The sequence below is a fragment of the Eucyclogobius newberryi genome, unplaced genomic scaffold (assembly GCF_026437365.1).
Source record: "Eucyclogobius newberryi isolate DKJ021-1_F unplaced genomic scaffold, fEucNew1.0.hap1 SCAF_1, whole genome shotgun sequence".
Taxonomy (NCBI): domain Eukaryota; kingdom Metazoa; phylum Chordata; class Actinopteri; order Gobiiformes; family Gobiidae; genus Eucyclogobius; species Eucyclogobius newberryi.
This window is the reverse complement of record NW_027315723.1, coordinates 36,583,168-36,596,340: the sequence shown is the minus strand read 5'-3', so window position 1 is coordinate 36,596,340 and position 13,173 is coordinate 36,583,168. Positions and strand designations below refer to the sequence as shown.

At 38.0% G+C, this 13,173-nt stretch overlaps 1 protein-coding gene across 4 annotated transcripts in view; it reads left to right on the top strand.

Annotated features, from left to right (window-relative positions):
- The window catches only part of map3k5 (mitogen-activated protein kinase kinase kinase 5), a 76,837-nt gene that overhangs the window by 24,566 nt on the left and 39,098 nt on the right, over positions 1–13,173 (top strand). For all 4 annotated transcript variants that reach the window (XM_072445133.1, XM_072445150.1, XM_072445141.1 and 1 more), the window contains 4 exons: positions 3,924–4,117; positions 5,804–5,972; positions 7,523–7,629; positions 12,310–12,480. In XM_072445133.1, coding sequence (XP_072301234.1) covers positions 3,924–4,117; positions 5,804–5,972; positions 7,523–7,629; positions 12,310–12,480 — 641 coding nt within the window. The remainder of the gene's footprint in view (positions 1–3,923; positions 4,118–5,803; positions 5,973–7,522; positions 7,630–12,309; positions 12,481–13,173) is intronic.

Genomic DNA, 13,173 nt, shown 5'->3' with positions numbered 1-13,173 from the left:
AGGTCTTTCCTTCCTGCTGCTGTCAGACTTTATAACAAACACTGTTAGTACTGAACACTCGCAATACTGACCTAAACTAATACTGATGTGCAATTCTGTCATATGTGCAATTGCTGTTGGAATTCATGTGTAATTCATGTGCAATTGCTGTGAAATTCATGTGCAATCAATGTGCTGTCGTGACACATATTCATGTGCAATTACTGTCGTGATCACATGCAATGGTATTTATGTATTTATTTATTTATTTGTCTATGGGAGTTTTTATTTATTTATAGGAGATCTTCTACTGAAAGTGTTTTTCAGACTTCCTATAAGTGATCTGTTCTTCTGTATCTATCTCTGTATCTACCTGCGTTGCACCAATGAAATTTCCCCATGTGGGACAATAAAGGAATATCTTATCTTATCTTATCTTATCTTACACTGCATGTGTCAGTCCATGCCCCCTCACATGCTTTAAGCCCCACCACTTGTTACACGGGTCTCCGACAGGTGCTCGCATTCTCAACACTGCCACTGCTGCCATTGTGAAACATGTTCAGCCCATAACGGCACGAGTCACACAAAGGCTAAATTTAGACAGAACTCTGCGCCCATGAACAGGAAAAGTGATGTCATCGTAGGACAGAGGGAAGTAGTCTGAATCCAGATGCCTTTCATAGCTCTATTGCCACGCCTAAAGCGCTTACTTCCTTTTTTTGTGTACAGTGGCAGTTGAGTGTAATCTGAAAGTGAAAAACATACAAAGGATGCAGCTGGAGATGTGTTTTTGCAAGCAACACAAAAATACTGCTGTCATAGTTCAGTTGCTGCAAAGACTGCCTTGCCTTGACTGTCTTATTGATGGAAAATAAAGATTGCTCATACATGCATCAAACACACGTTTGAGTTGGTACACAAGAAGGGAAAACATTATGACATGGCTGCAAACTTTTGAATGTAGATTTTCCATAACAGGTCCCCTTTAAAGAATTACTGATAGTCAAGTAAAACTACAATATACTGTATTTTCCGGACTATAAGTTGCACCTTTTTTCATAGTTTTGGCCGGGGTGCGACTTATACTCCACGACACGCAACTTATATGTGATATTATTTGTTGTTTTCACACTGGCAACTGTAAGAGGGCGCTCTAGGCTCTAAGCGACGCAGAAGAAGAATTGGCAGTTCCTCTACCTCTGGAGTTGGCGGAGTTGTTTAGAAGAATTCAGTGGATTTAGTGATTTGGGGTAATACTGATGCGTTGATAAACTTGTTAGCATGTTCTTTATGCTATAGTTATCTGAATAACTGTTAATATGTTACGTTAACATACCAGACACTTACGACAGTTTGTTGTCTGTGCGTCATGTATCTGAATATTACGTAAGAATACGTACAACTATTCACCATGTTCTCTAATCTGTTAAACTGCATTTCAAGATGAAATTTCTGTTCTTGGTCTTGGATTTTATCAAATAAATTTCCCCCAAAAATGTGACTTATACTCCAGTGCGACTTATTATTATTTTTTTCTTCTCTATTGTGCATTTTTTGGCTGGTGCAACTTATATTCTGGAAAATACGGTATTATTCTACCTCCTCTATCACTTACAAGTACAAATACTGCTACAGCCCAGCTTTGTAATAGGTCGGGTAACACTTTGTGGGGACAAAAATTGGGTCCCCATGAGACAAATCATCCATCAACGACATGATTAGGGATGTAGTAATTATAATCAAGGTTTGGCTCAGTCTGCAGAAAAAAGCATGGAATCCAAAATGTGTGGGGCAAATGAAAAATCAGACTGTCGGGTGACTTTTGTCGTCTCCATAACTTAATCTGTCTTGCTTGTTTGAATATGTATTTGTGCTTGTGGAATGCATGATGGGATCAAACTGCATTTGGACTGTTTTCCATATTTAACATTTCAATACACATTTTACCTTTCCATCTGTTTGATTAGTGATGAGTTGAGTATTATTTAGCCAGTGCACAGAACAAAAGTGTTTTCTCTGCTGGGAACTGCTTCTTTCTAACCCCTAACCCTGAATTGAAATGTCTGTTTCAACGACCTTCAGTATAAATGAAACAGCCGGGGACGGTTCAGTGCACAGTGAGGAGACAAGCTGCTGAATCTGTGCTGATTAAATATTGAGCATGTCATCTCTTTCTATCATTTTCACATAAGATAATCCTTTATTGTCTCTCTTAGATTGTATTTGGAATATTCCTCAATGCCATTGACTAGCCAATAGTCATAACCTGATATTTTATATGATGGTAGAAAAGACTAAAACATAGCCTTGCACTGATATTATACACTCTTTATTGCACATGTCTAAGCGGTAGCAAGCGTTATGTGTTTCTGCTTTTCTTTGTTTGCTCTGAGTAAACTCCAAGGCTACAGCTAAATTTAAACAATCGTGACTATGCGACTATTTAAATAGTTATTATCTGGGCTATACTCATTTAAAAACTCAAGCAAAAAGATGTTTTATAACAAAGATAGTGGCAATAGTTCAAAAAGTAATTTTCATCAGAATTACTCTTTTTTTCATGCATATTTTTCAGTCGGAATAATTCTACCTTTATCAGGAAGAAAATGTATTTAAGAAATCTCAGTGTGTTATATAATTTAGTTTTTTTCTTGTCGTCTGCCGCACTGTTTTGTAGTAGTATAGTATGTCGGGAAGAGCAAATCACTGCATGAAAAAAAGACAAAATAATCATTAGGTAAGGCAAGTTTATTTGTAGAGCACAATTCGTCCACAAGGCAATTCAAAGTGCTTCACACAACAGGAAAATAAATGCATTAAAATCACCAAGACATGACAGAAATCACAAAACCAAACAATTTTGATCATCAATCATATATCATGTCCGTGCTTAGTGATCGCCAGATTTGATAGACTCTAGGATTTTGTGGATTATTCTAATTTATTACGTGTTTTCTCCTGTAACTTTGACATTTTTGTGTTTGTTCCCTGCTATAACATTGTAACAGGGTGTGTTTTGTGCAGATGTTTCCTTTGTCCAAGATCACAAATTTGTCAGAGTAGCCGTCTGAAAGAATGGAAACTTCCTCTGAAGTGTTTGCACTACAAAGACAGTTTCACACCATGCGCTCTGGCACTTCTGAAAGAGCTGTTGGTTATTTTATGATGTAGAGACTTTCTGACCCCAATCTATACATACACCATTGAAGCAAGTGCAAAAAGACTAGCACAGTTTTAAATTTATTCTAAAACCTTTCCCAAAAATATTTAACAGTATTTATTTGCAGCCTTGCCTTTAACTTGATGTTGAAATTAAACACCCACATATATCAGGCCCACACTTATGAGCAAAATAGATCCCTTAAATGCCTCTCGGGGCTTAGTTACGTAAGTGTACTTTAAAATATGTATACCAAATGAAAGCTTATGGAGCATTTGAATAAATCGCTGCATTTTAAGTTGTTCAAACTACATATAGAATGTCTCAGTGCCATAAGGTTATTGGAGGTATTTACTGTAGTACGGTAGTAGATAAACAGACAATCAAAGGGTGCATGTTGCTTTCTTCACAAATATGTGTATATATGTATATTTCAAGTTCATGTTTTGAATGTACAATTTAAATATTTGTACAGCAACTGGGAATGATTGATGATCAGTACTTTCCATGTTTTTGTTTTCAGTTTATTGTATTCATATTAAAGTTCAACCTGGAAATGTACATCTGTTCCCCAAAAGTATCGTGAATTTCTGTGAGAGTGAATTACAGATGTACAATTCAAATAATTCTAAATGTGTTTTCCTTTTGAGTATCTAACCATCTGCAATGAAACTATTGACTATAGTGCACTTTTTGGACTTTTTATGTCAATAACCTGCCAGTTACTTTCTTTTAAATTCCCTCGACGCATGGATTCTAGAGTAAAATGTCTCTTTTGCAGACCTGCTCGGCCAGCTACTCGTTCATCCCGTACATGGTGACCCCTCACAATAAGGTGTACTGTTGTGAGAGCAGCCTGATGAAGGGGCTGACGGAGCTCATGCAGCCCAGCTTTGAGATGCTGTTGGGCCCCATCTGCATGCCTCTGCTGGACCGCTTCCTCCAGCTGCTAAAAGAGTCCCAGGCCAACTCATGGTAAGACCCTCCCACTGTGCTGTGGTAAAACACCCGTCACACAGGTTAGAAGGTGATGTATCGCATCGAATGATTCACGCAGGTTGTGTTTACATCAAGTTGAACATTTAGATTTAGGAGGGCCGTTGAGAGTTCTATAGTTGTAATGCAGATGTTTATGATTGAATTCTTGGCGTCTATTGGCTCTATTGACATGAAACAAAAGCGGTCTGAAAGCTTAAACTGCATATGATAGGTCGTCATGTTTTTCTAATAATTACTTTTTTTAGGGATATATTCAGCAAATATGATACAGTTTAAACAATAATTTAACAAAATAAAAGTGTCTATTTGTCAAATCATAACTATTGTGTGATGTATATCGACACCAAAATCTTTAGTAAATCTTTAGTAATCATGTGCACTGTGTTTTAGTGAAACATGTAGTGGTCATATGCAGTTATGCAGGAACTTATTTCAATAATAAGTGAAATTATTTTGTCACATAGGCAGAAAAAAGTACATAATAATTCACACAGGCAGAGAGCATAATTATACTAACATAAAAGATCAGGTCTGTCCATTTCTTATTTCTAAATAAGTAAAATAAAATATTTTACATTTTAGACAAAGATTTGAATTAAAAAAGCAAAATGTTTTAAATGTACATCGACCTTTTAGAGTTGGTAGAAGATGAGGAAGCAACAGAAGAATAATGATTGTGTTGTCAGATGTGGCAGAAGCTTGCTGTGATTTACTGCACCTCTCGTTTCCTTCTCGGTTATTATCTTTATACGGTGCATGCTGAACTTTGACCTTGCGTGGTGATAATCCATATTTGGGCATCAACAAACATTTTGGCTGCCTGTGAAGCTGAGGCGTTTCGCTGTGCCAAGCTCCAGCTCTGCTCCAAGAATAGTGACTCAGGTGGTTACATGCAGCCGGCCACGTGAGCTGCTCGGTGTAGAAGCACATCTACTGTAGCACATCTCTGCAGCTCAAATGTGGTGGATTATACAATTATGAATGCATGAGTTTAATGTCTTATACCTGATGCTCTTCCAAGTTAGGCACAACAATCAAGCTCGCTTCAACATGGCTCAAAATGTCACTACATTCACATTTTATATTTAACAATAACTTATGTATTTGTAAATGTTATGGTTTAGTCATAACATACCAGAATATAACAAACTTTAATTGTTCTGTACCTTTTTACTGTCTTAAAACAATGAAAACGAGAACTAGTTCCTTTTAAACGGTTTGATGGGGGCCTAATGTATTTCTCACATACCAAATGCATTCTTAGCATCCTAAATATTCACATGCAGTAGGTTTATAAGCGCTTTTGACAACTGCTGGCAACAACTAGCATGCTAACAGCAGACTTCCTGCTTCTCGAAGAACAAAACACCCTTTACACAGCGGTCTCTTTTTTACAATATATCTGTACTGTGGCAAAACAGTTTTGACTTTATTACATGAAAAAATTGTAACAGTCCATTCAAGGTTGTTCAGCAACAAAACAAGGATTTATTCAAGCTGGTCACATAATGAAAACTTTGTAGTCTATAAGACATTGTTAAGAGAACATTTCTATAGAACTTTTATTTTGCTCAGTTGTAACTATAATGTAATTACATTTTGGTTATTACGATATCCTAATCTGCCGTAATTTAATTATGCTGTTTGTATTTTTGTAAACAGCCAGTATTTCCATGAGACCATCCTCAGTGACATCCGAAAGGCGCGTGAGCTGTACACGGGCACAGAACTGACCTCAGAGCTGAGCCGGATACAGCAGAGACTGGACAACGTGGAGTGCCTTTCCGACGACATAGTAATCAACCTGCTGCTCACCTACAGAGACATACAGGTGACACGTGCTGCTCATGTATCATATATATGTATATTAATCCACAGCATTCCTTGTATTGGATGGGAAGTGTTCTTCTATTATGGTTCACATATTTTAATTTTCAATACATGTTTTTCCAACCAGCTCCCTTTTTACAGGTTTGGGCTATGTTCAAAAAGATCCCTCACTTTAAAGTTCAAAACAAATTCAAGTTCAAAGTTTGAGCATCGTTTTGTGCGTACCTAGCTTTATGAATATCATTCAGATGCTAATCAGAAACTCTTCTGTGATGAGGGGGCTGCAGCCATCTTACAATAGGATTGTGATTGTACAAAGAAGATAAAGTTCCAAGACTCGATCTGCAGATTGAGAGTGACACTTGGATGAGAGTCAAAACATGTTGTTTTTCTAAAAACAGAGTCCAGATGACCACAACTGAATCGTTTTCTACAATGGCCCACTCCTGGATGAATGAGGGATTACACCAACTAGTATTATTCAATGTCACTCATACTCTTAACAGTTTGCCCCTAGAAACATTAAAAGATTTATCACATGCAGAGAACACATTTCCTTGCAGTGCCAGTCAAGTATGAAGTAAAGATAATGTTTGCATGACTTTTTACACGATTTTGACAAAGAAAATTCTATATATTCTTTAACTTCCATAAAGTCAAATCAAGGCCAATACATCTCTCCACTTCTCTCTCGCCTCATCATTCTTGTTGGAGTCACATTTGTTCATATTAAGGCCACTTTCAGACCTCCTATGGACCGCTCAGGGCTGGTCATTTGGTGTCCATGTCCCAAAACATCCTTTCTTTAACCTCCGCTGTCTCCCACTTCTCTGATGCCCCCCACTCGCCACGGGCCGTCCCATTAATCATGCATGAAATAGCAAGCATGGAAGACGAACTGCATTATTCAACAGAGTTTGGGTTTAGCAGAGGCAGAGGTATTGAGACCTGAAGGACCTGAAAAAGAAAGACCTGATGTAGATTGTAGATCAGGCTGTTCAATAATTCAAGTGACACGAGCAGGATTAAAAATGAAGAAAGGGAAATATTGTGCAAAATATCATACTAATTATTTCTTCTGGGGGTGAAAATCTATACTATACAATACTTTTTATATACCGGTATCTATATAATCATACTATATAGCTATATAAATATGTCTACTGTCAATTTAGTGTTGCTATCCATCAAGACTGTAAAGAAAGGTGGTAGATAGTAGATATTTTTATGATTTTTAATATTTAAAAATTTTTTGGAGTAGATTTATCACTTGCTGGTTTATAATTTACATGAAGCAGTTGTTATGTTAATGTTAAGCTTGTTTTTAGATTGTGGGAAATTACTTCTCGTCCCCTGATACAAAAACACTGTGTAAATATCTACAAATAACATACTAGAAAAGGTTCCAGTCTCCAGTTATTTTCCACCTCCAGTCAATAGAAATAAATGAATTGAATGAAAAGATATTTATGGCACAGTGGTTTACCCAGAGTGGCCACCGTGAAAGTGCAACCCAAGCTCCTACTCTTATTGTCCCCTGTCATTGTCCAGGATTATGAGTCCATTGTGAATCTGGTGGAGACACTGGAGAAGCTGCCGACCTTTGACCCTATGATCCATCCACACGTCAAGTTCCACTACGCCTTTGCACTGAACCGGTGAGTCAATATATCCATGTACTGTGCGTTATACTGGAAAATGTTTGTACAAATACATCAGGTTTTGTTAAAGAAATTGCCATATTTATATGTGTCATAGTTTCCCACTTTGAGCATGTCTGTGTGTTTTACAGCTTTAGTTGTTTTAGTAAGAACAGGAAATCATTTGTGAAGGACTTTATAACACCAGAGTTTTCAGTTGGTTTGAGATTAAAGATCAGCCTGTAAAAGTCTGAAGTTCTTTTTATTTGTTCTCTTTTTTTTGAGGATTACTTAAGATTCCCTCAAATGATCATGTATCACTAGAATTGCAAAGATTTTAGCTGAGTCTTGGAGTCATAAACTGTCCACATTTACAGTACAACTTACATCAGGTGTCAGGTGTTCCATCATTAATTGGGAGCATTGTCTTTTTAGTGATATTTTTAACAGATACAGGAGCAGATTGTAGCACATAGCAAATCTGAACAAGTAAAAGTCTTGAAATACATACAGTACATTCCATTCCTATCTGCCATGTGATAATAAAGGCTTTTCAAGAACTTTTTGACCTTTTTGAGTGCCTCAGCCAAGTATCACTCCTGCCTTCTAAAAAATTCTATTGAAACGCATGTTTGAAATGTTACTTTCAGAGTAAAACATACGTAGAACTATTAAATGTGGTGTTTTTCAGTCAATCACGTTCTATTTTTTTCCAAGATTTAATATATAACGTATTTTTTTCAATTTTTCATAGTTTTGGCCGAGGTGCGACTTATACTTATACTTATATTTATACTTGTATACTTAGACTCCGGAGCGACTTATATGTGATATTATTTGTTATTTTCACACTTGCAACCTCATTTCATACTCCAGTGCTACTTCTAAATGTTTTTTTCTTCTCTATTATGCATTTTTTTGGCTGGTGCGACTTATACTCCGGTGCGATTGACCGGAAAATACGGTATACTGTATACAATTTGATTTGTTCAAAGCAACAACAACAAAAACCCTCAAACCATACAGAATTAACTTTTTCAGAGTGTACTTTGTTACTTTCCACCACTAGTTTAATGCATTATGAGATCAGATTGAGTTTGCGTGTTTCATGTCATCCGCATATGTTACTGATGAAGATGCAGGAGGTAGTTAGATGGAGACTATGGAGATTATTTACTAAAGATGGCAGCCGATATTAAAAGTTTCCCATTAAACTGCCTGCTAAATACAAACAGCGGATTGTTCCATCTTTTCTGAGGCTGACTCATGGATCATCTGTGTGCGGTTGTACAAACACTTGATTGATCTGAAGTGGCCTCTCAGTGGGTGCATGGAGCAGCAGGCCTGGAGTGGGCCACTAATTGGATGAAGCCTCTTTTGTGATACTGGACAGATATCTGTTTTCATTCTCTATAAATGACAGTTGTATGACGTTACGTAAATGTTTATTTGGTCAATGAGAAATGTACATTGAAAAGTTAGCACCTTTGCGTGATGTGATCGAGTGCAAACATTTAAGAATGGTAGAACAATGTTAAGTTGACTGTTTCATGTCATTGGTGCCTTTTTTGTTGATTTTATGTTTTATTATTATTTTTTTACATTATTTATTTATTTATTTTTACATTATTTTCTTCTTTTTTTTTCCTCCTTTACTTACCAGCCAAATACTATAATTTGAGTGAAATGTCTTGCCCATGAGCACAATATCAGTATGTGTTCCAGCGAGATTAGAAAATGGACAAATGCAGTATTATAAAGAGCTCATATTTTAATAATGACTTGGCTGCATGTCAACATTAGTTCACATGCTGTTCTTTCGAATACCACTTATTATGCGTCTATATTCTCTTATGGCTGTTTGCTCTGAGCCTGTGAGCAATGCATAGCCATCCAACTCCCCATCGCCCATCAGACTAACAGAGATAGATCAGGTCTCCCTCGCCTCCCTTTGGACCGTCTCCATGGTAATAGCTGTCAGCTCATATGTTTTATTCAACCTTGGCGCGCAGCACAGATTTTCGTCTAAGCGTTATGTTTACCACCCATTTTTTTCTTCTTCTTTTACTTGTTGTCGGCGCTGTGACACGCCGCGCTAGTGCGAGACTTTGCAAAATAACACCAGTCGTTTGGGTCGGTTTCTTGACACTTTGGTGAGAGAAAAAAAATGCTCACTGAAATATTGTGAAGATGAAAGTAACAAATTAAAAGCAATTTGTTTTACCAAGAAATAAATACATCAAAATGAATAACCATTATTTGTTGTTGAGGAGAGGATTGGTAAGTGCAATCGCATCGATACTGTATAATGGAAATGATTTGTTGGAAGCAGGAACTGTAGTTGCCTCACAGTGTGACAGTTGTTCTGGCAGATCTGAGAAAGTTGAATATACATAGAAATCAGTTAAGTAAAAGTACAGTTACAAGGCTAAAAATGTACTCAATTACAAGTACTGCAGCCAAGTTGTACTATCTACGTATACTATGTATAATTTAAATCAATCATTTGTACTTGATTAATTAAATGGTTTAAAGTTGAATTAAGTTGTTTTAACCCTATATATATATATATATATATATATATATATATATATATATATATATATATATATATATATATATATTCTATCCAATGCAGGGAAGAAAATTGTAAAGAGCGGTACATAGGACTAAACAGCCACTGCACTAGAGGCTTTATCAGCACAGAAGACATGCAAGTTCAGGACCACAGAGCGCCGTGCATCTTCATCTTAAAGCCACTAGACAGTGAGGTGAAGATTCTAAAAATATGGTTTATAAGAGGCGTTAAAGACAGAATCCCTCTTTAAACAGAAATGGAGGTTTAAGGTACAACCTACCGGTCGTGTATAAAAGTGTGTTGAAGCCATGGAGCAGGAGAAGCCCTGGCCATTCTGATGCTCCTCAGGTACTCGGTGATGAGGGAGTGACAGTGTCTGTCAGTTTACAATAGGATTCGACAGCCCATTACAGGGCTGCTAGGATACAAGGAAGGTCCCGCCCCACGGGCAGGGCCTGCACAGTGTAAGATAAATATCTGAGTCCCCAGACTCGATCTGCAGATTGAGAATGACTCTCGGATGAGAGTCGAAACTTTTTTCTAAAAACAGTGTCCAGATGTCCAACTGAATGCACGGTGGCAAAGGCAGTTAGCGCTCTTGCCTCCCAGGAAGGAGCTCATGGGTTCGATTCCCGGACCAGACCAACATCACATGATCTCTCTGGGTGGAGTCTGCATGTTCTCCCTGTGTTACCGTGGGTTCTCTCCGGGTTCTCCGGCGACAAGTTGGCCACTGTCCACGGTGTACCCCGCCTAAGGCCCTGGGATAGGCTCCAGTCACCCGCGACCCTGAAAGGGAACAAGCGGTAGAAAATGGATGGATGGATTCTCAAACCAACTGGCTTCAGATGTTTTACTTTAATGACTAATGTGATTATGGTGCTTAAGTACTCTTCAACTTTGTATTAGCCACAAACAAAATCTTTTAACGCTTTTGTCAATATAATTGAGAGAAAGTGCCATGTACAGTGTCACTTTATCTCCAACGTTACATGTTAAGTCTGTCGGCATGTCTTCATAATAACAGCCTACTGCTAATTTCCTCATTACTTTGTTTTGACGAACATTAAAACTTCAATGAGTTGTTGTAGCAGCAGGAGCCTCCGAGTCTCACACAAACACTGGCAATTTGCCTAATGGCCCCTATAACCTGATCATTAAAGAAAGGCTGCTCTGTATCACGGATAAGACAATAATTACTGTTGCGTATCCAATGTCATTTTTGATTAATTCCTGTTTTTATGTGATGTTGTCTGGTTAATGGATTGTCATAATTTCCCTTGTGGATCAATAAAAGTCTAAAGGCCAATGAACACCAAAGCTCACGCATCAACACCAACTAAACACTTCATGTTACAGCTCTTAAAAAGGCTTTAAAACAGCTCTTTGGTGTTCCAAATAGGATTTTATCTGCAGATTACCTACAAAAAGACTGACTGAGGCTGTGTGAGGAGAGGAGCGATGGTGGTTTGAGCAGGTTATAGTGAGTTTAGCGAGAGACGAGAGATTTGTGCTCAGAAAAGCAGGAAAGGAGCAGGTGCTTTCTCTGCCTCCTGCAGCGCTCATGCCTCTCCTTTAAGTTTACAGCGCTCCTGCTTTCAGTCTGTATTCAGCACTGACTTGAAGAAAACGTGTTTTCGCCGCGTACCAATTCATCAAGTTCCAATCAAGTTGTGCCCGGTGTTCGCACCCTCATAGAAAAGAATGGAGGCGCTCGTTTTGCCGCGCTGCAAAGGGTCCCAGTGTTCTGACCTTAAGTATAATGAATGGAGTCTCGATAGTGTGTTTGAGAATGAACAAATGGGCTTAAAGGGGACCTATTATAATATTATTATAAACAGTAAAATGCAGAAGTCCAAGCCATGTTCATAATGTTTGGATGAATTTTATTGGGGTAGTTGTTTCCATAATCAACATTGTATGTTTTGGATTGTATATCAGAAGACATTTTAGTATTCAAGTAATGATCATTGTAATCACAATTTTTGATGGACCAAAAATACATGGCCTAGGAACCCCCAGGGCTCCCTGGACCCCACTTTGAGAACCACTGCCATAGACTGCTTTAAGATTACATTTTTGTGATTATGTTTCTGACCCTTCCTTGTGTGTGGATGCAGGAGGAACCTTCCGGGAGACCGGCAAAAGGCCCTGGACATCATGCTGCCACTGGTGGAGGGTGAGGAGCAGGTGGCCTCGGACATCTACTGCCTGGTGGGACGCATCTACAAGGACAAGTTCCTGGAGTCCCATTTTATAGACACAGAGAGCCGAGACAGCAGTACACGCTGGTAAATGTGTGAAAAGGGCTGTACAACACATTACACTGCATTGATGTTGCTGTTTCAATTACGGGTGTCCCAATTTTGAGTTATAACAAGAATGAAAATACAGACAGTCCTTTATTTGTCAGCCCAGGGATTTTTTTCTTGGTCAGGACAGCTATAAGCCTGAAAATGGGGTGAAGAATGCGGAGAGACATTTGTTTCCAGATATTTTAACAACTTATCATTGTTACATTGGTTCATCCTGACACCCCTGTTGCAGACATGTTATGAGACCGTCCAGTGTGACTCAAATGATGCTAGGTGAAAAGTTTTAAAGGGCAACAAGTGTGCAAGTGTGGTGAGTGAGTGTGGACTGACTCACCTTCCATTATCCCTGAACATCATGCTGTCATTCCAGTTGAGCGTTCAGCATTTTGAGGCCCTTTTATAATGCAAACAGATAATGAAATGCAAAATGAGGATATTGAATGCACCTTCGTGGACAAAACTGTTTTTACTCCATGTTGAATTTATTTGATTAAATAGAACATCAATTCTACAACCTAATCCAGGATTTTTTTTTAAATTGTAAACAACTCCTAAATTGGTCACGTAGAAGTAGATATTTATAACCGTGTTTTATCAACGTATCCGTTTACAAAAAGCTTATGTTCTTGATGCACTTGTTGTTTGCACCCTCTGAGGCAGGAAGATGGA